This window comes from Nycticebus coucang, chromosome 4 (assembly GCF_027406575.1).
Source record: "Nycticebus coucang isolate mNycCou1 chromosome 4, mNycCou1.pri, whole genome shotgun sequence".
Taxonomy (NCBI): Eukaryota; Metazoa; Chordata; class Mammalia; order Primates; family Lorisidae; genus Nycticebus; species Nycticebus coucang.
Genome location: NC_069783.1, coordinates 112,934,050 through 112,957,930, shown reverse-complemented (window position 1 = coordinate 112,957,930; position 23,881 = coordinate 112,934,050). Strand labels below are relative to the sequence as shown.

At 43.3% G+C, this 23,881-nt stretch overlaps 1 protein-coding gene across 1 annotated transcript; it reads left to right on the top strand.

Annotated features, from left to right (window-relative positions):
* The first annotated feature begins 792 nt into the window (after window positions 1–792).
* On the top strand, window positions 793–23,274 carry DENR (density regulated re-initiation and release factor). The gene is made up of 8 exons (XM_053589492.1): window positions 793–946; window positions 1,718–1,832; window positions 10,201–10,220; window positions 11,451–11,535; window positions 17,213–17,296; window positions 19,903–20,019; window positions 20,948–21,087; window positions 21,194–23,274. The coding sequence occupies exons 2-8, from the start codon at window positions 1,727–1,729 to the stop codon at window positions 21,236–21,238; spliced, it is 597 nt and encodes a 198-aa protein (XP_053445467.1). The 5' UTR covers window positions 793–946; window positions 1,718–1,726; the 3' UTR covers window positions 21,239–23,274.
* Window positions 23,275–23,881: the final 607 nt, after the last annotated feature.

Below are 23,881 nucleotides of genomic sequence, written 5' to 3'. Positions count from 1 at the left end.
ATAAGTTGTAAACAGAAAATTAAACGAGTAGTAACAGCAGTGAATGATGTTGGCAGAGGAGAATATGCAGGGTGTGAGTGGAGAATTAAGTGAAATAGAAAATAACCATCATCATTTACAAGGGACTTTTTTTGGGTCATCACTCCTCTTACCCTCAAATCTCTGCAAGTGTTGTAGCGTTATCACTCCCATTTCACAAATGGCTTTCAGGCTGAGTGTGGCTACGAAAGAATTTTCTCCCAAATGCAATAAGACCCAGCATTTGTGTTTACGTCTACCAGGCTTTCAACCTCCTGAAAAAGTCTGAGATGGGTTACATTAATTCCCATTTAGAACACATAAGGATAGGTAAAGAAGAAGAAAGTGATAAAAAGTTGTTAGGTTGGTGAAACTGTGGAAGATGGAAAAAAAATTAAATAGCTGCTGATAGTATCTTTTCAAGAATTCCACCAATTTAGGGTATGGCTACGTTCTCCCCGCAGAGGAGTGACTTGTCTAGCTGGCTAGAGGTTAGTCAGGACTCCTCCAGGATGTACCCCAGACATTGGGGCGATATTCGCAGAGTTCATGAACCTGGACTCATTTCTGACTCAGGTGTACGCCTCCGAGTCTCCAAGCACGTCCCCTCCCACGCGAGCATCTCCCATCACTCATCCTGTCCAATAGGTAAAGAGCACCGTCCGCTAGCCCGCCTCTCGGCGCCCGGCCCCGCCTCCCGGACCGGAAAACGCATTCTTACTAATCCCTCTCCGCTCCCGCCTTCAGGCTTCTCGCGACATCCGCCCCTCGGCGGCCTGAGTCTCGCGATAAAGGCTCATTGTCTCGCGGGAGCGCAGCTGGGAGAGGGGTGCTGGGGCGGCTCTGGCCAGGGAAGAGGAGTTGCATGTGTCACCTCAGCTGGCGATAGCGGCGGGAGTGGAGGCGGCAGGCCTGTGCGACCGCCTGGGTAAAGACCCCTCGTGCTCCACCCGCTTCATAGAAGGTCATAGAGAGCGTGGGGGAAGCTGAGGTGCTGCCTGGCGGAAGGGGGCCGGGCCGGACGTCTCCACACCCCCGCCCACATGATGCCTTCTGGGGTCGCTGGGATCGCTCCTTCACCTCAGACTTGGTGGCCCCTGTCGCCGTAGTGCTTTTACATTCTGCCCTTCCCGTTTCTTCTGCCCCCACTTGTCTCCTTATTCTCCTCGGGCTCTGGTCACCCCGCCCCCTCTCATCCCTTTCCCTGACTCTAAATGCCCCTCTCTTGGCGTTTAGCTGCCCCCACGCCCGGCACTCTGGGCACCTCCTGTGACCCACCCCTTCTTCCTAAGCTTTTGCAAGTTTTCTTCACCCAGCTGCTTTGTGGTCTTTCTCACTGCGATTTGCATCCCTCCCGGATGACCCTCAGACCTTTTGCTCCGTGTCTGCCGAGGTCACCCACTCCATCCTTTTCTCCTTGTTGCTTCCTCTTTTGCATTAGTGTCCCCCACCTCTTTTCCATCCTTCACGATCCTTTTGCAGCTTGCTTCTCTGCAGACTGAGAATCTGGGAGGTGATGCACTGCAGTTGCTCATATTTTATGAATGTAGTGCAGCTTGTATCCCTCACTTAACAGAGAAATTGAAACAGCTTTGGGGTGGGGGGTGTTCTAGTGAGAGGCAGCAAGACAGCACCACACTACTGCTCCTGTGAGGTCCTCGTCCACAGTAGTGAAATGTGTTACTTTTCTTGCATACAGGTTTGGGAAATGGCTGCTGACATTTCTGAATCCAGTGGGGCTGATTGCAAAGGAGACCTAAGGAGCAGTGCCAAGTTAGATGCCGATTACCCACTTCGAGTCCTTTACTGTGGAGGCAAGTGTTGGAAGGCAGAAAATAATTCTTACTCTTTTTATGTGCTGTGGTAATAGTTTTACATTAGGTCCTATTAAGCTTTCTACGCACCCCCATCCGTCTTTGTCATTTGGTGAATTCTTAGCTGTGTATGTGGGGGGAGATGCTGAGGAGGAGGCATGGGCTAACAGATTCTCCCACCCTGTGTGATTTGGCCCAGAGAAGTCTACAGTCCATTTGGAATAGAGACCTGCAAATAGATTATTTCAACCTGATTTTTTCTTTCTTTTTTTTTTTTTGAGACAGAGCCGCAAGCTGTCGCCCTGGGTAGAGTGCTGTGGCATCACAGCTCACAGCAACCTCCAACTCCTGGGCTCAAGCGATTCTCTTGCCTCTGCCTCCCAAATAGCTAGAACTACAGGCACCTGCCATAACGCCCTGCTATTTTTTGGTTGCACCTGTCATGGTTGTTAGGTGGGTCCAGGCTGGATTTGAACCTGCCAGCTCAGGTGTATGTGGCTGGCACCTTAGCCAGTTGAGCCATAGGTGCTGAACCTCAACCTGATGTTATGTGCTAATCTGGTTATTGAAGAAGGGCTTCTTGGATGAAAATTGAGTCTTTAGGAATGGCAAGGAGTGGATGAGAAAGTGGGGAAGGGAATCCCAGACTAAGTGAATAGTTATGCAGGAAGAAGCTTTATGTCTGGCTATGGAGAAACAAGCAGCATCGATTTACTTACTTTAGCATACTGTATAGGGAGGGTGCCAGGTGAGGAGTGAGAGATGAGATTGGGTTGATGGGTATTAGGACAGTTGGGAAAATCTTGGATTGAGCAATAATATGTGTAGTAGGTTAAATCAAGATCTTTTTTCCTGGCTCGGCGCCCATAGCTCAGTGGCTAGGGCGCCAGTCACATATACAAGGGCTGGAGAGTTTGAATCCAGCCAGGGCCTACCAAACACCAATGACAACTACAACAAAAAAATAGCTGGGCATTGTGGCAGGCACCTATATAGTCCCAGCTACTTGGGAGGCTGAGGCAAGAGAATCGCTTAAGCTCAAGAGTTTGAGGTTGCTGTGAGCTGTGATGCCAGGCACTCTGCCAAGGGTGACATAGTGAGACTCTGTCTCCAAAAAAAGAAAAAAAAAGGATTTTTCACCCCCTTTGAGTGCTTTTCCTCACTGCAGTACAGAAATTTTTGTGAGGCTCAATGCCTGTAGCTCAGCAGCTAGCGTACCAGCCACATACACTGGAGTTGGTGGGTTCTAATCCATCCCGGGCCTGCTAAACAACAATGACAACTACAATAAAAAAATAGCCAGGCGTTATGGTGGGCTCCTGTAGTCCTAGCTACTTGGGAGGCTGAGGCAAGAGAGTTATTTGAGCCTAAGAGTTTGAGGTTGCTGTGAGCTGTGATGCCACAGCACTCTACCGAGGGGTGACATAGTAAGACTATGTCTCAAAAAAAAAAAGTTTGTGAATTTTAAATGCTGTATTTTATTAGCATCTTGAAAATTTCAGAAAAAGTTGAAGATCCAGGATAGTAAAAGGGTAAATACTAATTTTTTCAGTAAATATTTTTGAGCCTTTACTGTTTGGCTAGCCATGTTTAATATGCTAGGGACTAAGTAGGGAATAGATCAAAAAGGTTCTTTTTTTTTTTTTTTAAATTAAGTACTGCATTTACAAAGAAAACAGACAATGCACTCAGTAGAAAGAATAAAAATGTATTTGGGGGTGGCGCTTGTGGCTCAGTGAGTAGGGCGCTGGCCCCATATGCCGAGGGTGGTGGGTTCAAACCCAGCCCCGGCCAAAACTACAACAACAAAAAAAATGTATTTGGGGTTTTATTTCTTTTTTTTCAGTTTTTGGCCAGGGCTGGGCTTGAACCCACTACCTCTGGCATATGGGGTCAGCGCCCAACCCTTTGAGCCACAGGCGCTGCCCGGGGTTTTATTTCTTACAGTAAATAGAAATCCTTTAGTGAGATCATGGCAATTTGACATTATTATTATTATTATTCTTTTTTTTGTATTTTTTGAGACAGTCTCTTTCCATTGCCCTTGGCAGGGTGCTGTGGCGTCATAGCTCACAGCAACCTCCAGCTCCTGGGCTTAGGCAATTCTCTTGCCTCAGCCTCCCAAGGAGCTGGGACTATAGGCACCCGCCACAATGCCCAGCTATTTTTTTGTTGCAGTTTGGCCGGGGCCAGGTTTGAACTCGCCACCCTCCATATATGGGGCCGGCACCCTACTCACTGAGCCACAGGCGCCCCGCACAATTTGACATTATTATGATTAAGCTCAATAAAGGTTTTGGGGTACTTGGGAGGTTCTTGTGGGTCTAACATTCTGGGGGTGCAATAGAGACTTTTTTTTTTTCTTTTTGTAGAGACAGAGTCTCACTGTACCGCCCTCGGGTAGAGTGCCGTGGCCTCACACGGCTCACAGCAACCTCTAACTCTGGGGCTTACGCGATTCTCCTGCCTCAGCCTCCGGAGCAGCTGGGACTACAGGCGCCCGCCACAATGCCCGGCTATTTTTTGTTGCACTTTGGCCGGGGCTGGGTTTGAACCCGCCACCCTTGGCATATGGGGCCGGCGCCCCACTCACTGAGCCACAGGCGCCGCCCATAGAGACTTTTTTTTTTTTTAAGAGAGAGGGTCTTGCTCTGTCATCCATGCTGGAATGCAGTGGTGCAGTTGTAGCTCACTGTAACCTTGAATTCCTGGGTTGAAGTGATCCTTCTGCCTCAGCCTTCCAAGTAGCCGGGAGTACAGGAATGTATCACCATACCTGACTAATTAAAAAAGATTCTTTTAATGATGTGGTCTTGAACTCCTGGCCACAAGCAATCCTCCTGCCTCAGCTTTCAGAATAGCTGGGATTACAGGCATGAGCCACCCCTCCAACCTCCCTGCCTTTTAACCAATATTTAGTCAGACTTTGCTGATTGATGTATCTCATTACTCTTTTAATCTAGTACTCCCTATCTTCATCCTTCCCTTTTAAAAAAGTGATACTGACTTTTCAAAAATAGTTCAAGTCAGTGCCTTATAAAATGTTCCATTTTCTGAATTAGTCTATTTGCTTATGGTGTGTTCCTACAGATTAAAAGTTGGGGTTAGTCTTGGTGCAGTGGCTCATGCGTGTAATCCTAGCCCTCCGAGAGGAGAGGTGGGAGGATCACTTGAGGTAAGGAGTTTGACACCAACCTGAGCAAGAGTGAGAAAAATAGAAAAATTAGCCAGGTGTCCTGGCAGATGCCTTGTAGTCCTGGCTGCTTTGGAGGCTGAGGCAGGAGGATCACTTAAACCTAGGAGTCTGAGGTTGCTTGGGCTAGGCTGAATGCTATGGCACTCTAGCCTGGGCAACAGAGTGAGATTCTCTTTTTAAAAAAAAAAGTTTGGGGGGGGGGTCTATTAGATTTGAGTTAAACCATTTTGGCAAGAAATTTTCATGAATAATATTTTGTTTGTCATATTGCATTGAGTCAAGAAGGTCATAATGTGGCTCATCGCCCATGCTCAGTGGTTAGGGCGCCAGCCACATACACCAGGGCTGGTGGGTTAGAACCCAGCCTGGGCCTGCTAAACAACAATAACAACTACAACAAAAAAAGAGCCGAGTGTTGTGGCAGACGCCTGTAGTCCCAGCAACTCAGGAGGCTGAGGCAAGAGAATCGCTTAAGCCCAAGAGTTTGAGGTTGCTATGAGCTATGACACCCCTAACACTCTACGGAGGGTAACATAGTGAGACTCTGTCTCAAAAAAAAAAAAAGAGAGAGGTCATAATGTTAGGTTGTTCCATTATTAGTGATGTTATCTTTGAAGGTGACCATTAGATCTTTGAATTGAAAAAGTATGGTTTTCCTTTGTAAATAATAAGTGATCTGTGTAGGGCAAGTGACTTTTTTATTTATTTTTATTTTTTGAGACAGTCTCACTTTGTCACCCTGGGTAGAGAGCTGTGGCATCACAGCTTCAAACTCTTAGGCTTAAGCGATTCTCTTGCCTCAGCTTTCCAAGTAGCTGGGACTACAGGTGCCTACCACAACGCCTGGGTATTTTTTGGGGGGGTTTGCAGTTGTCATTGTTGCTTATCAGGCCCAGGCTGGGCTCAAACCCGCCACCCTAGGTGTATGTGGCTGGTGCACTTGCCGATTGAGCTACAGGTGCCGCCATGCCTGACTATTTTTAGTGACGGGGTCTTGCTCTGGCTCAGGCTAGTCTCAAACCTGTGAGCTCAAGCAGTCCACCCACCTTGGCCTCCCAGAGTACTAGGATTATAGGCATTAGCCACCACGCCCAGCCGGCAATTGACTTTTTTTTCTTTTTTTAGAGACAAGAGTATCACTTTGTCACCTTCAGTAGGGTGCTGTGGCATCACAGCTCACAGCAACCTCCAGGTCTTGGGCTTAGGCAATTCTCTTGCCTTAGCCTCCTGAGTAGCTGGGACTGCAGGCGCCCTCCACAATGCCTGGCTATTTTTTTATGGCAGGTTGGGCAGGACCAGGTTCGAATCCAACACCCTCTGTATATGGGCCCAGCGCCCTACTCACTGAGCCACAGGCGCTGCCCAGCAATTGACTTTTAAAAGCAAATAACTGAACTTGGAAGAGTCATGCAAAATTTTTTTATTTTATTTTATTTATTTTTTTTTTTTATTAAATCATAACTGTATACATTGATAATGATCATGGGGCATCATACATTCGCTTCATAGACCATTTGACACATTTTCATCACAATGGTTAACATAGCCTTCCTGGCATTATCTCAGTTACTGTGCCAAAACATTTACATTCTACATTTACCAAGTTTCGCAAATACCCCTGTAAGATGCATCACAGGTATGATCCCACCAATCCCCCTCCCTCTTACCCACCACCCCCCTCCCTCCCCTCCCTTTCCCACTTCCCCCTATTGTTAGGTTGTAACATGCAAAATTTTTCATTCAGTTTTGTTGAATATTATTTGAAGTAGTATACTAAATTTTATAGCTTTAGTATTTGCTATAATGGTATTTAACCCATATATAGTTATATCCTGAAAGTGTGACTAAACAGCTCTGCCTAGTATGTAAACTTGAACTTTAAGGAATATAGAGCTTTAGTTAACCAGGGAGAACTTTGGTGGAAAGACCCCTGGACTAGCCCAGATTAGAGGAGATCACTAGTTTTCAGATTTCTGCCACATACCACCTTTGTTACTGGATGAGCTATTTAACTTTTATGGGCTCCTTACATAAAATAGTGATTGGTGGTAGCATGGTATGTTAAATGGAGTGGAGGGAAGGCTGATCATTTTCACTTGGCTGTCACAGCTAAGTTACTGTTTACTTTGTGCAATCTAATTTAGTGGTTAAGGATGTGAGGTTCAGGGTGGTGCCTGTGGCTCAGTGGGTAGGGTGCCAGCCCCATATATCAAGGGTGGCAGATTTGAACTCGGCCCTGGCCAAACTGCAACAAAAAAATAGCTGGGTGTTGTGGGCACCTATAGTCCCAGCTACTTGGGAGGCTGAGGTAGGATAATCACCTAAGCCCAGGAGTTGGAGGTTGCTGTGAGCTGTGACACTACTGCACTCTACTAAGGGCGATAAAGTGAGACTCTGTCTCAAAAAAAAAAAGAATGTGAGGTTCAGAAACAGACTAGTATTCAAATATCCAGATTCAAGTGAGCCACTTAGTCTAAGTCATCTGTATACAGGTATGGTAATTCTTACTTTACGAGGTTGTAATGATTAAATACAATAATGAATATAAAACATAGCAAAGTGCCTGGCAGCCTGGCACATAGTAGATGCCAATATATGGTGTTTGCCATTATTACATGGTTTACCACCCCTTCTCTCCCTCAGAAGTCTCAAGATACTGGGCACACTGAACTCCTTTTTTTTGAGACAGAGTCTCAACTATGTCACCCTCATGGTAGAGTGCTGTGGCATCACAGCTCACAGCAACCTCCAACTCTTAGACTTAAGCGATTCTCTTGCCTCAGCCTCCTGAGTAGGTGGGACTACAGGCACCCACCACAACGCCCAGCTATTTTTTGGTTGCAGTTGTCATTGTTGTTTTAGCAGGTCTGGGCTGGGTTTGAACCCGCCAGCTTCTGTATGTGGCTGGTGCCATAACCATAGTGCTATGGGTGCTGAGCTTGAACTCCATTTTAAACCTTAAAAACAGGGCTGGGCAAGGTGGTTCATACTTGTTTGTAATCCTACACTCAGGGAGGCTGAGGTGGGAGGATTACTTGAGGCCAGGAGTCCAGACCAGCCTGAGAAAAATAGTAAGATCCTCCTCTCTACACAAAAAAAGATTAGATGGGATTGGTGGTGTCTTCCTGTAGTCCTGGCTTCTTGAGAGGTTGAACCAGGAGGATTACTTGAGCCCAGGAATTTGAGATTGCAGTGAGTTATAAATGTGCCTCACTCTGCACTCCAACCTGGGTGACAGAGTGAGACCCTGTGTTGAAAAAAAAGAAAAAATAGACTGGGTGAGGTAGTTCACAGTTGTAATCTTAGCACTCTGGAAGGTCGGGGTGGGTAGATTGCCTGACCTCACAGATTCAAGACCAGCTTCATTCAAGACTGAGCCAGAGCGAGACCCTATCTCTAAAAAAAAATAGCCGGATGTTGTGGTGGGCTACTCAGGAGGCTAAGGCAAGAGAATTGCTTGAGCCCAAGAGTTTGAGGTTGCTGTGAGCTGTGACGCCATGGCACGCTACTGAGGGCGACACAGTGAAATTCTGTCTCAAAAAAAAGAAAAGAAAAGAAAGAAAAAGAAAACAAGCAATTGACACAGTAGTGGAATTATAGTTAAAATCGGGAAGCTCTTTTTATTTAATTTTTACTGTTTTCTCCTGGGAAGGAAGCTCTTTTTAGTTTGTTTACACCATTAGCTGATAACAGGTTATACAGTGAATGACAACCAAAGTTCCTTCTAACTTTATAGCATAACATGAAGAAGAAAAGAAAAAATACATTGCAAAAATGTGGTAGTGAAAGTGCTACTGAAATTTATAAAAGTGTTAGTAAGAATGAAAAGTAGTGGTTATTTTGGAAAAGCTATCAAAGCAGCCAGCTCTACTCAAGCTTTGTTGTAGGGGAAATTGTTCCTGTCTTAGCTTAGTTTCAGACCCATTGGACTCAGGGTTAAGGTCAGATTTTACCCAAGATAGCATAGTTTTTGATGTTCTATTAACTGAATGAGATACTTCTTACATCAAAAAGTCAAGATATTGGGCAGTGCCTGTGGCTCAACAGAGTAGGGCGCTGGCCCCATATGCCAGAGGTGGTGGGTTCAAAGCTAGCCCTGGCCAAATACTGCAAAAAAAAAAAAAAAAAAAAGTCAAGATATTATCATAAATGACTCTGTGCTTTTTTTTTTTTTTTTTAAGAGACAGAGTCTCTGTTGACAAGTTTGAAAATATTTCAAGGGCGGCGCCTGTGGCTCAAGGGGTAGGGTGCCAGTCCCATATGCCGGAGGTGGCGGGTTCAAACCCAGCCTCGGCCAAAAAAAAAAAAAAAAAAATTTCAAATTGTATATAAAAACATTGTACCCCATGACTGCATTAATGTACACAGCTATGATTTGGTAGAAAAAATAAATAAACTTTGCTCCCCCCCTCCAAAAAAAAAAAAGAGACAGTCTCATTTTGTCACCCTCGGTAGAGTGCTGTGGCGTCGCAGCTCACAGCATCCTCCAGCTCCTGGGCTTAGGTTATTCTCTTGCCTCAGCCTCCTGAGTAGCTGGGACTATAGGCGCCCACCACAACACCCAGCTATTTTGTCGTTGTTGTTGTTGCATTTTGTCCAGGGCTGGGTTCCAACCCGCCACCCTCTGTATATGGGGCCAGCGCCCTACTCATGGCCAGGTGCCTTGGCTCATGTAGGTAATCCCAGCACTTTGGGATGGGTAATCCCATCTACTTTGAGGAGGGTGGATTGCTTGAGCTCAGGAGTTCAATACTATCCTGAGCAAGAGCGAGACCCAGTCTCTAAAAATAGCTGGGCGTTGTGGTGGCCACCTGTATGTAGTCTCAGCTACTTGGGAGGCTGAGGCAAGAAGATCACTTGAGTCCAAGAGTTGGAGGTTGCTTTGAGCTATGAGGCCACAGCACTCTAGCGAAGGTGACAAAATGAGACATCTCAAAAAAAAGAAAGCAAGAAAAAATTACAGGAGGGCGGCGCCTGTGGCTCAACGGGTAGGGCGCCGGTCCCATATGCCGGAGGTGGCGGGTTCAAGCCCAGCCCCGGCCAAAAATAAAAAAAAAAAAAAAAGAAAAAATTACAGGAGAAAAGTAGAAATGAAATAGTTTGTCAAATATAAAATAATCAGCTCTGTGTATATATTTAACATTTCAAATTGTTTTCTTTTCATTTCCCTAGTCTGTTCGTTACCAACAGAGGTAAGTCCTTTAAAATTTTTTTTCTGTTTTTTAACTTCTGCATTTGAAGTCACTCTTAATTTTAGAGCTACCTTTAGAAGTTTCTTTTTTTATTTTTCATTTTCTATCATTTGATAGTAGAGTTTCAACCTTTTATAGAGTACTTTGATTTGGAATAATTTTATAGTCTTATAATTTTAAAAATTATTTCCTTTAGATCTTGAGTCATATATGTACATTTTTTACACTTGGGTATATATTTTGGATTTTTACATAGAACTTGTCAGTAATTAATAAAGTAAGAGTAACTGGCTCGGTGCCCGTAGCTCAGTGAGTAGTGTGCCAGCCAAATACACCAAAGCTGGTGGGTTTGAGCCCGGCCCAGACCTGCTAAACAATGACAACTGCAACAAAAAAATAGTCGGGCATTGTGGTGGGCGCCTATAGTCCCAGCTACTCAGGAGGCTGAGACAAGAGAATCACTTAAGCCCAAGAAATTGAAGTTGCTGTGAGCTGTAATGCCATGCCACTCTACCAAGGGTGACATAATGAGACTGTCTCAAAAAAAAAGTAACTGTAACCCAAAATTTGTGTGTCTGATAGAGGAAAGATAGAGTAATATTAATTATCTAAGACTTTCTAAGTCAGGCTATATGGGAGAGTCATAAATATGGCATGTGTGTGCCCAAAGCAAGAAATGGGCGTTTTATTTGTTGCTCCTTTTTTTTTTTTTTTTGAGACAGAGCCTTAAGCTGCCGCCCTGGGTAGAATACCGTGGCATCACAGCTCATAGCAACCTCCCAACTCCTGGGTTCAAGCGATTCTCCTGTCTCTGCCTCCCAAGTAGCTGGGACTACAGGCACCCGCCACAATGCCCGGCTATTTTTTTGGTTGCAGCTGTCATTGTTGTTTGGCGGGCCCGAGCTGGATTCAAACCCACCAGCTCAGGTGTATGTAGCTGGTGCCTTAGTCGCTTGAGCCACAGGCACCAAGCCTGTTGCTCCTTTTTCTAATGGCCCTCTGTTTGGAGGAGAGGAAATGAATTGGTGTAGTAAGGAGGTAACTAGTCTTTTAATTTCTAATTTCTCATGAGGCATTTCATGAATACAGACTTCTATGGATAGGAATTCAGGTGGGAGTAGTTTTTATCTTTCTTTACATAGCGACTATAGGGAATGATTTTTAATTTAAATGTTTTGGTTGGTTGAAAATATTTTGTTGTGACTTGATTTGTTCTTTTTTTCCTCCCAGTACTGTGAATACATGCCTGATGTTGCTAAATGTAGACAATGGTTAGAGAAGAATTTTCCAAACGAGTTTGCAAAACTTACTGTAGGTATGAGCAATTTTTTTCTTTTATCACACTTATTACCTGAAACAAATGTACATATGGCATTATTTTAAAGTATAGCTTTATTTCTAAATTACACCTTACGCCTGTAATTCCAAGCTACTTGTGGAGCCAAGGCAGGAGGATGGCTTGAGACCAGCAGTTTGATACCAGCCTGGGTTACATAGTGAGACCCTGTCTCTAAAAAATACAATTAGAAAAAATATAAATTGGTTCAGCGGCTAGGGTGCCAGCCACATACACCAGGGCTGGCAGGTTTGAGGCCAGCCTGGGCCTGCCTGCTATACAACAATGACAACTACAACAACAACAAAAAAGCTGGGCATTGTGGCGGGCGCCTATAGTCCCAGCTACCCAGGAGGCTGAGGCAAGAAAATTGCTTAAGCCTAAGAGTTTGAGGTTGCTGTGAGCTGTGACACAACGGCACTCTATGGAGGGCGACATTGTGAGACTCTGTCTCAAAAATACATATATATATATATATGTAAGAGAGAGAGAGAGAGATATAAATAGGCTGGGCATGGTGGCTCACAACTATAATCCTAGCATTTTGGAAGGCCTACGCAGGAGGATCTCTTGAGGCCAAGAGATGGATACCAGCCTGGTTAACATAACAAGACTTCATCTCTATAAAAATAGAAAACTTAGTTGGGTATGTGGCATAGGCCTGTAGTCCCAGCTACTTGGGAGATTGAGACAGGAGAATTGCTTGAGCCCAGAAGTTTGAGGCTGTAGTGAGCTGTGATGATGCCACTGTACTCTGGCCCAGGCAACAGAGCAAGACTTTCTCACAAAATAATAAATAAATAAATAAAAAAGAAACAGGCTTCTTTGTCCTATGGAGTTCCCACATTATGTATTATGAAGCCAGGTACAGTGGCTTATGCCTATAATTTAATTCAGGGATTCAGGAGGCTGAGGTAGGAGGATCATTTGAAGCTAGGATTTTGAGACCAACCTGGGCAACATAGTGAGACCCTGTCTTCAAAAAAAAAGTGTGGGGGGGGGCAATGCCTGTGGCTCAGTGGGTAGGGTGCCAGCCCCATATACGGAGGGTGGCAGGTTCAAACCCGGCCTCGGCCAAACTGCAACAAAAAAAATAGCTGGGCGTTGTCATGGGTGCCTGTAATCCCAGCTACTCGGGAGGCTGAGGCAAGAGAATCGTCTAAGCCCAGGAGTTGGAGGTTGCTGTGAGCTGTGTGATGCCACAGCACTCTACTGAGGGCAATGAAGTAAGACTCTGTCTCTACAAAGAAAAAAAAAAGAAAAGGAAAAGAAAAATTAGGTGGACTTGATAAAATGCTTGGGAGGTCCCCCTAACTAGAGGCCGTAGTGAGCTAGGATCATGCCACAGCACTCCATTGTGAGCAACAGAGACCACTGTTTGAAAAGAAAGGAAAAAAAAATACGAAAGTCCTCCTTTGGTGGGAATTAACATTTATCTGTATTAACTAAGTTTTTCTCTGATAGAGAATAGGTCTAAATATTGACTTTCTTATAAAAAAGAGTAAATGATTTAGGGCAGATATACATTTATTGTGAGCCTACACACTATTAGATTTTGAGGATAAAGCAGTAAATAAAAGATTTCCTACTCTTATGGAAATTACATTCTAGAAGGGGAGACAAATAAGTAAAATATATGATGTGTAGATAATGGTAAGCAGGAAGCTAATAGGAATTTGTGGGAGAGAATTCAAAACTTTAGGTACTACCTAGGGAAGATTTTTTTAGAAAGATTCCATTTGATTAAGGACCTTTGGAAGTGGAGGACTAAGTCTTTTGGGTATCTGGGGTAAGAACATTACAGGCAGAGGACATAGCCTGAGGAAGGGCCCTGAGGCAGAAACTTACTTAGTATATTCAGGAAACAGTAAGGAGGCCTTTGTATCTGAAGCTGGTTGAAGGATGGAAGAAGAGTGTGTATATAGTCAGAGAGGAGCACATCTTGTAGAGCCTGGTAGGCTAAATCTTGGCTTTTACTGTGTTTCATCAGTATCACTTGGGCTACTCTGTTAAGAGTACACTGAAGAGGAGCAGGGCATGGTGGCTCATCCCTGTAATCCTAGCCGAGGCAGGCTGGGAGGCCGAGGCAGGTGGATTGTTTGAGCTCAGGAGTGTGAGACCCTTTCTCTACTAAAAATGAAAATCTGAGGCAGAAGGATTACTTGAGCTCAAGAGTTTGAGATTGCTGTCAGCTATGATGACATGGCACTCTACCGAGGGCGACAAAGTGAGACTCTGTCTCAAGAAAAAAAAAAAAAGGGCCTGGTGCCTGTAGCTCATCAACTAGGGCACCAGCCACATACACCAGAGCTGGCGGGTTCAAATTCAGCCTGGGCTTGCCAAGCAACAATGACAAGTGCAACCAAAAAATAGCCAGGTGTTGTGGCGGGTGCCTTGTAGTCCCAGCTACTTGAGAGGCTGAGGCAAGAGAATCACTTAAGCCCAAGAATTTGAGGTTGCTGTGAGCTGTGATGCCATAGCACTCTACCCAGGGCAACATAATGAGACTGTCTCAAAAAAAAAGGAGTAGACTGAAGAGGGACATAAGCCGAAAAGTAGGGAGATAAGTAGGAGGCTCTTGCAGTAAAGGGTCAAGAGGTGATGATGACTCAGACCAGAATGGTAGCAGCAAAGGTGGTAAAAAGTGTTTGATTGTAACTTGAAGGTAGAGCAGACAGGATTTCTTTTTTTTTTTTTTTGTAGAGACAGAGTTTCACCTTATTGCCCTCGGTAGAGTGCCGTGGCATCACAAAGCTCACAGCAACCTCCAACTCCTGGGCTTAGGCAATTCTCCTGCCTCAGCCTCCCGAGTAGCTGGGACTACAGGCGCCCGCCACAACACCCGGCTATTTTTTTGTTGCAGTTTGGCCAGGGCTGGGTTTGAACCCGCCACCTTCGGCATATGGGGGCCGGCGCCCTGCTCACTGAGCCACAGGCGCCGCCCCCAGACAGGATTTCTGATGGGTTGGATGTGGGGTATGAGATAAAGGAGCATCTAAGGTTTTTGTCTAAGCAACTAGAAAGTTGGAGTCGCCGTTACCAGAGGTGTGAGAGATTGTGGAGGAACAGATTTCTTCAATTTGTTCTTATTAGTGGCTTATCTTAGAAAACTGGTAAAAATAAAGGCAGCAGTAAGAAAAGAAAGCCTTAGGGCCAGGCACAGAAGCTCAAACCTATAATCCCAGAGTGCTGGCACTCTACCGGGGGTGACAAAGTGAGACTTTGCCTCAAAAAAAAAAAAAAAAAGAAAGAAAGAAAGAAAGCCTGGGCTTAGAACATGCCTGTCCAAATATACCCAGTGTTGCCCCATACTTTGCTGCTCAATTTTTAGATTATTTCCATGAAGTACAAACCCTTAAACTTGTTAAGTCTGTTTTGACTAGTAGCTACTAAAGCGGGGTCACAGGTTGGATAAGAACTCTCAAACTACTAATGTGAAACCAGTGGATGATCTCATTCACACCCACGTGGGAGTAAAACTCAATTCAAGTTGGGGGGTGGGGGAATGAGGGTGTGGGACACAAGTACAAGAAGGACTCTTAACAAATTCAAATATTACCTCACATTTCACATTAACCTGAAATTTAGAAAAAAGGAAACCTCAAACCTCGTGGTGGTGTCAGTCTACATGGTTGGTCCTAAATGTGACCTGCCTGGGACATAACACAATCATGATTGTGATTGTAACTGAAGGAGTGGGAATCTCTTCTCATCCAGGACCAGATACTATAAGATTAGTATATTTAGCAAAGTGCAGTGGCTCACGCCTGCAATCCTAGCAGTTTGGGAGGCAAGGTGGGAGATCACTTCACCAGGAGTTCGAGACCAGCCTGGTCAACATAGGGAGACTTTCTTTTTTTTCTTTCTCTCTCTTTTTTTTTGAGACAATCTCAAGCTTTTGCCCTGGGTAGAGTGCTATGGCATCATAGCTCACAGCAACCTCTAACTCCTAGGCTCAAGCGATCCTCTTTCCTCAGTTTTTCTATTTTAGTAGAGACGGGGGTCTCGCTTTTGCTCAGGCTGGTCTCGAACTCTTGAGCTCAAGCAATCCACGCGCCTCGGCCTCCCAGAGTGCTAGGATTACAGGCATGAGCCACCGTGCCTGGCCTGGGAAACTATTTCTACCAAAACAGAAACAAACAAAATTAGCTGGGTATGGAGTTGTATGCCTATAGTCTCAGCTACTCAGGAGACCGAGGCAGAGGATTGCTTGAGCCCAGGAATTTGAGGTTACCATGAGCTGTATACTCCGGGCTGGGATGCAGAGGAGTGAGACCCTATCTCTTAAAAGAAAAATCAGTATGTTGGGCGGCGCCTGTGCTCAGTGAGCGGGGCACCGGCCCCATATACCGATGGTGGTAGGTTCAAACCCAGCCCCAGCCAAACTGCAACAACAAAAAAAATAGCCGGGCATTGTGGCAGGCACCTGTAGTCCCAGCTACTGGGGAGGCTGAGGCAAGAGAATCGCCTAAACCCAGGAGTTGGAGGTTGCTATGAACTGTGATGTCATGGCACTCTACCAAGGGTGATAAAGTGAGACTCTGTCTCTAAAAAAAAAAAAAAAAAGAATAATCAGTATGTTTAGATGTGGGAACACCTGAGTCCAGTGTTTTATGCTTCTCTCATGTGGCTAATGAAATTCTAATCTATGTATATCTACATAGCGAAGATGGTATTTTCTGTTACTACATACTTATCATGACTTTAGATTTAGACTTGACTAGGAGTCTAGCTATATATATATATATATATATATATATATTTTTTTTTTTTTTTTTTGAGACAGAGCCTCAAGCTGTCACCCTGGGTAGAGTGCTGTAGCATCACAGCTCACAGCAACCTCTAAATCCCAGACTCAAGTGATTCTTCTGCCTCCACCACCCAAGTGGTTGGGACTACAGGTGCCTGCCACAGTGCCTGGCTATTTTTTGGTTGCTGCTGTCATTGTTGTTTGGCTGGCCCAGGCTGGATTCGAACCTACTAGGTCAGGTGTATAAGAGACAGAGTCTTACTTTTATCGCCCTCGGTAGAGTTTCGTGGCGTCACACCTCACAACAACCTCCAGCTCTTGGGCTTAGGCGATTCTCTTGCCTCAGCCTCCCGAGTAGCTGGGACTACAGGCACCCGCCACAATGCCGGCTATGTTTTTGTTATTGTTGTTGCACTTTGGCCAGGGCTGGGTTGGAACCCGACACCCTCAGTATATGGGCCCCACTCACTGAGCCACAGGCGCCGCCCTAGAAGTCTAGCAATATTAAAAGCCATGCTCTGTTGTTGGTAAATGTCTTATTTGTGTATAAGGTTGTGCAAGGGTGATCTCTTTTTTTTTGGTAGAGACAGAGTCTCACTGTACCGCCCTTGGGTAGAGTGCTGTGGCGTCACACGGCTCACAGAACCTCTAACTCTTGGGCTTACGCGATTCTCTTGCCTCAGCCTCCCGAGCAGCTGGGACTACAGGCGCCCGCCACAATGCCCGGCTATTTTTTTGTTGCAGTGTGGCCGGGGCTGGGTTTGAACCCACCACCCTCGGGCATATGGGGCCGGCGCCCTACTCACTGAGCCACAGGCGCCGCCCATGATCTCTTTTTTTTTAACATTAGTGTGAAATGATTATGTGATGGGTGTTAATGCTTTTGAATTTCATTTTTATGCCTAGAAAATTCCCCCAAACAAGAAGCTGGAATTAGTGAGGGTCAAGGAACAGCAGGAGAAGAAGAAGAGAAGAAAAAACAAAAGAGAGGTAAGACCTTAATTCACATTTGGGTTTGTACAAACATACCTTCCCTTATAAGTAAGTAATTATAAGTGTTCCCAAAGCCAGATGCATGGCACATGCCTGTACTTACATCTGAAGATTGCTTGAGCCTGGGAGTTGCAGGCTATAGATGGCTGTAGTTCGCTATGATTGCACCTATGAATGGCCGCTGTGCCTCTGCCTGGGCAACATGGCGAGACTCCATCTCTTTTAAAAAGGGGGGGGGGCTCTCTCTCCCCTCCTCTCTCCTCTCTCTCTCTGTTTCTCTCGGTCTCTCCTTTCTCCCCCTCTCCCTTTCCTCTCTCTCTCTTTTCTCCCCTCTCTCTCTCCTTTTCTCTCCTTCTGTTCTGCAGCATCCCTCCCTCACCAATAAAAACCTTTTATACAAAAAAAAAAAGGTGGGGGGGGAATGTTCCATAGTTACTAACACAGTAACATCTCTTTGTTAATTCTATGTGTATTGCAATTCTATGTGTATATTATATAGAGGGGTACAAAATCATATCCTCAGGATCATGATCAGATGTGATATGATTTGGCCTCTATCATAAATTGAACCTAACAAAACATGCTTATTTGCCCTGTATAAATGTAAAAAGCAGCGAGCAGGCTAAAATTCTTGTGTATTCTATTTAAGTGGAGTGAGAACATTTTTTTTTTTTTTTTTGGCCGGGGCTGGGTTTGAACCCGCCACCTCCGGCATATGGGACCGGCGCCCTACCCGCTGAGCCACAGGAGCCGCCCTGGAGTGAGAACATTTATTTAAAGGTTTTATCTTCTCATTTCTTCTGATAGCTGATTTGATAATTTTATTTTACAATTGTTGAGTATTCTTTTTTTTTTTTTTTTTTGGCCGGGGCTGGGTTTGAACCTGGGCGTATGGGACCTGTGCCCTACTCCTTGAGCCACAGGCGCCGCCCATTGTTGAGTATTCTTAATTCTCTTTCTCTCTAAAACTAATATTTTATGTTATGGATCCCGTCCCTGCCTGTTTCTTTAATTATTCTCCCCTAAAATTAGCTTATAAATATTTTCAGGATCTTGCATCTTAAAAAAAAAGAAAAGCTTCCAAAAGCTCATATCATTTTTTTTTTTTTAAATCTTTTTCTTCCTTTCTCTTAACCAGACTTAGAAGACTAGACTTGCTACCCCCTTTCTGTCCTGTCATTACTATTCACTCCTCTATCTGTTCTAAACCAACTTTCATGCCACTGATGCTTTTCTAGTAAAGGTCACCAAAGGCTTGGTAATCAATAGTAATAGCGTTTGAGCATTCCCTCCTTTTAAGTGTTGTAGTTCCTTGGTTTCTGTGGCATTCTTCTTTCCTAGTTCTCCTATCACTCCTCCTTAGTCTTCTGTGCAAACTTTTCTTCCTTCTGTCTCTTAAAGATTGTGGTTTTTTAGGATTTTGACCTAGGCCCTTTACCTTCTCGTTCTGCATGTTTTCCCTGGATGATCTATTATATCTCTAACTTCTGCCACCACTACACACTTTAAATTCCCAAAATCTGCATCTCTGGACCTGACCCCTGTCTCTAAATGGAAAGTGTGCATGGTCCCATAAGCACCTCAAAACATAGCATTTCCAAAACTAAATTTACTAAGTCCCGAATCACTCAATTTTGATTAGTGACAGTGCAATTTGTCCAGTCATCTGTGCCAAAAACTTGAGAACCTGCTTAGATTTTCTTTTTGCTCACTTTAATCAGTTCTAAATTCTGTTATTTCTCCTCTGTTGTCTCCTTACCCTGTGCCTAGTGGCTATTACTGTTGCCACTGCTTTGGTTTAGATTTTGATAAATATCTGCCTGAGCTAATGCAGGAGCCTTATTCTTCACAGATCTACCTGAGTACAGATTCACTATAGACTGACCTTGACAAAATGTGAATATGGTTATTTCAGTCCTGCATAGTTTTTCAATGGCTTCTCTTTTTCCACAAAATAAAGTTGAATACTTGTACCAGAGCTTGATGTACCAGTCTTTTAATGACTGATACGTAATCTTTTGCTTTTCTGGCTTCATCTGCTGCATATCCTTAAGGATCACTCAAGATAAGTGTAGTCCCCAAAGTTGCAAATGCATTTTCTTATCACTGTACTTGTTCTCTTTTCCTGGAATGTCTTTTCATATCTCTCTAGCCCTTTCCCCTTCACCTGGATACTTCCTTGTTCCTCAGAACCCAACCTAGCTGTCACTTCATCTTGGAAACTTTTTCTGTCCTTTGGAAGCTGAGTGAGTCATTCCTTTGCAAAGTTATGGTAGTGTAGTGCCTTATTCATTGGATCCTATTATAGTAAATACCAGATGACTGTAATTGTTTAACTTTTTTTTTTTTTACTCCTCTCACTAGACTGTGAGTCTCAGGAGGGCAGGGACTATGTTCTGTTCATTTTGTGTCCTTAGCCCTTAGCCCAGTGTTTGGCACATAGTAGGTACTTAACAAATATTTATTAAATAAATACATGCTTGTGTTTGTTAATTTTGTATTAAAGAAACTTAAACATTTTGAAAATTAAATTTAAAGAGTTAGTGTTTAGTTACATCAAAAAACAAAACAATTAATGCTAAGTTCTTTCCTTATAAATAAAGGTGGAAGGGGGCAAATAAAACAAAAAAAGAAGACTGTACCCCAGAAGGTTACTATAGCCAAAATTCCCAGAGCAAAGAAGAAATATGTAACAAGAGTATGTGGCCTTGCAACTTTTGGTGAGTTCGGGTTTAAACACCATGTTTGAAACGTATGAACTATATTGGTATCACGAAAACTTCATAGGTCTCTTTTTGCTATGATACAAAATGAGGCTTTGCATTTCTAACTATAGCAAAAAATCTTTTGTAGAGGGGACTTGCGTTTTTTTCTTTCTGGAATTTGTGCTTGGGCACATTGTATGTAGGATGAGGAAGTCTGGAAAGGATTCTCTTTGAAGTCATCTGATGCTGCTCCTCTATCCTGTCTGCAGGCATGGTGGCAAAGAGTTGTAAAATGATTTGTTCCCTTTGGGAATGACAGTGGAGGGTGTAGAAAAGCAGGTAGCAGCAGAATGTCTTGATTTTAGAGCACTTTTAGTTCCTGAAGATGTTGAATGAATAATGAAACTGGTGTGAAAATTAAACCATGGTCCATGGGGCTGGGTGCAGTGGCTCACGCCTGTACCTTGGGAGGCCGAGGTGGGTGGATTGCCTGAGTTCACAGGTTTAAGACCAGCCTGAGCCAGCGTGAGACCTCATCTCTAAAAATAGCCAGGTGTTGTGGTGGGCACCTGTAGTCCCAGCTGAGGGGAGGCTGAGGCAAGAGAATCACTTGAGCCCAAGAGTTTGAGGTTGCTGTGAGCTTGACGCCATGGCACTCTACCAAGGCTGACAAAATGAAACTCTGTCTCAAAACAAAAACAAAAACATGGTCCCTTGATATGTTCATGTGACAGTACAATGAATAGACCTCATTATAAATATTAAGGCTTGTTAAGATCTTTACCTATGGTAATTTGTAATTTTTGTTCTGAAAGGCATATGAAACTCCTTAACACAATCTGTTTTACGACTTTAAAATGCAGATTAAATTTCAAAATGGAAATTTATCTTTGATGCACAGTTCTAATTATAGTCTTGCTCTTTTCTTTTTTTGAAACAACAGAAATTGATCTTAAAGAAGCACAAAGATTTTTTGCTCAAAAGTTCTCCTGTGGTGCCTCAGTAACAGGGGAGGATGAAATTATCATTCAGGGAGACTTTACAGATGATATAATTGATGTCATTCAGGAAAAATGGCCAGAGGTAAGTACGTATAACATATACATCCAAAGAAATAAGTTTTTAAAGCAGATTATTCCATTTTTTCTTATTGGCCACACTCATGAAATGTAATTATTGTGTTTTATAGGTAGATGATGACAGTATTGAAGATCTTGGAGAAGTAAAGAAGTGATTTTGAAAATGTGTCTGTATTTAATGACCTGAACTGAAAGTTGATATGGCCAAAGGGGGAGCGGCCTTTAAAAAAAAAAAAAGAATATATATATATATATATATTTATCCTACAGTAAAACTGTAGACTACCCTCATCCTTGGCGTTTTCACTGTTCTGTACAAGGCTGCTTGTTTTTTTATTGCCAAAGTCTAATAAAGAGGGGAGACTGTCATGCTTCTGCGTGAGAGAGAATTTAGTGAAATAAAAAATTTTGGTCATTTGGTACTGACTTTTATCTTTCTCTTTTTAACTTTTTATTTTTGGAAAAACCCTGTAGACCTTCTGTGGGAAGCATTTCTGTTGATTATTTTACTGAACTAAAGCTGAGTGATTTTTTAAAATTTGGTTTCCTCACCAGTAATATGTCTCCTTGCTTCTTTGGTGGTGATAATTTTGAGATGGGTGAAAATCTTAACAGATTTGTGGTTGAATTTGCTTCCTTGTTACTAAGTCCATTTTGTAGGCATAATAACATACTGTTAGTAGTTGTTCAAGCTGTTCTGGAGATTCTGGTAAAGTATATTAAAAGCCTTAAAACCATGTGCACTGTATGACCCAGGAAGCCACTTCTTTGACATTATCCTAAGGAAATGGTCTTGTGGCTCAGTACCCATGGCTCAGGGAGTAGGGTGCTGGCCACATACACCGAGGCTGGCAGGTTCGAGCCTCACCTGGGCCTGCTAAACAACAATGACAATTGCAACAAAAAAAAATAGCCAGGTGTTGTGGTGGGCGCCTATAGTCCCGGCTACTTGGGAGGCTGAGGCAAGAGAATCGCTTCAGCCCAAGAGTTTTGAGGTTGCTGTGAGCTGTGATGCCACGGAACTCTACTGAGGATGACATAGACTCTATCTCAAAAAAAAAAAAAAGAAAGTAACAGTCTTGGATAAAATTGCTGAATGAAGGTGTTCATTACAATATTGTTTTTGATATCAAAAATTGCAAAATATATAAATGAACAATTGGGAAATGGTTAAAGAGGTGACAGTGCATCATGTGATAGAATATTATGTATATGTTTAAAATTCATATTTTCTTTTTTTTTTGTAGAGACAGAGTCTCACTGTACAGCCCTCAGATAGAGTGCCGTGGCGTCACATGGCTCACAGCAACCTCTAACTCTTGGGCTTACGCGATTCTCTTGCCTCAGCCTCCCGAGCAGCTGGGACTACAGGCGTGCGCCACAACGCCTGGCTATTTTTCTGTTGCAGTTTGGGTCCGAACCCGCCACCCTCGGCATATGGGGCCGGCGCCCTACTCACTGAGCCACAGGCGCCGCCCTAAAATTCATATTTTCTAAGAATACTTGGAAACATGTTTGGTAACGTTAAATGGGGTAGACCCAAATCCATTTAGATATTTATTATTATTCCGAGTGGAAGGCCATTCAGAGAGGCTGGGAATTTTTGTTCTAACTATTAAATAATGTGAGTAAAATTCTGCTAACCAATTAAAAATAATACAAATCCACGCTTACTATAGAATCTGGAAAGTAACAATTTTGAAACATGTCTTTCTTACAAGAGAAACTGACAGATTTAGTGAATGCATTAAATGAACTTAAACTTTTAAGTCAGGTGCTGCAAATTGAAGACATGTAGTGTTTTAAATTGCTATAGATAAATTTTTTAAAAACTTAGAATGTATGAAACCATTGTTTATTGCCATGCAAATTACAATCTCGAATGAATGTTTTTTTTAAATAAAGTCTTAGAAAAATGTGTAATAAAGATATAAAATTTTCAATTCTGCATTAACTGAATTCTACTAAATAGGATTACCTGATGAAGCAAATTTGTCTATCAAGACCATTTGGCATTTGTTAACGTGTGTTATTCCATTGGTGCTGGAGATGTTTGTGTGCCTGTATCAACACAGTGTGACTTTATGTAACGTTTCTTAATGTTATTGGTTCTTGGAATGCAGTTTCAATCCATAGATAGCCAGCAATGGATGTCACTGCAGGAAAATGCAGGATTAAAATTGTACTTGTGATAATATGTGTGTCAATCTTTTTCTTTGACCTGAAATTTAAATGCAACATGGTTTATAATTTTTGACTAAAATTAATAGTGCAAGGATTGACTTTATACATTCTCAACATCTAGTATTTTTAGCAAAAAAGAATGTGACCCATTAAGTAGCTTTATCTCATAATGTGTGAGAGATTTTCCATGATGAAGGTTGAAACTTCAAGAGCAAATACAATTTTGGTATGTAGTATTTCATTCTTTTTATTTTATTTTATTTGATTTTATTTTAGAGACAGTTTCAGTTTGTTGCCCCTGGTAGAGTGCTGTGGCATCACAGCTCACAACAACCTCCAGCTCTTGGACTCAAGCGATTCTCTTGCCTCAGCCTCCTGAGTAGCTGGGACTATAGGCACCTGCCACAATGCCCGGCTGTTTTTTTGTTGTTGTTGCAGTTTGGCTGGGGCCGGGTTTGAACCCACCACCCTCGGTATGTGGGGCTGGCACCCTACTCATTAAGGCACAGGCGCCACCCGTGTTTCATTCATTTTTATTTTTATTTGTTTTTTAGAGACAGTCTCACTCCATCACCCTCGATAGAGTGTCATGATGTCACATCTCACAGCAATCT

Bases quoted from the DNA above. Each gene is read 5' to 3' on its own strand.
- DENR (XM_053589492.1), top strand. From the start codon at position 1,727: ATGGCTGCTGACATTTCTGAATCCAGTGGGGCTGATTGCAAAGGAGAC. The intron at 10,221-11,450 runs GTAAGTCCTTTA...TTTTCCTCCCAG, and splicing joins TCTGTTCGTTACCAACAGAG to TACTGTGAATACATGCCTGA. The intron at 21,088-21,193 runs GTAAGTACGTAT...TGTGTTTTATAG, and splicing joins TTCAGGAAAAATGGCCAGAG to GTAGATGATGACAGTATTGA.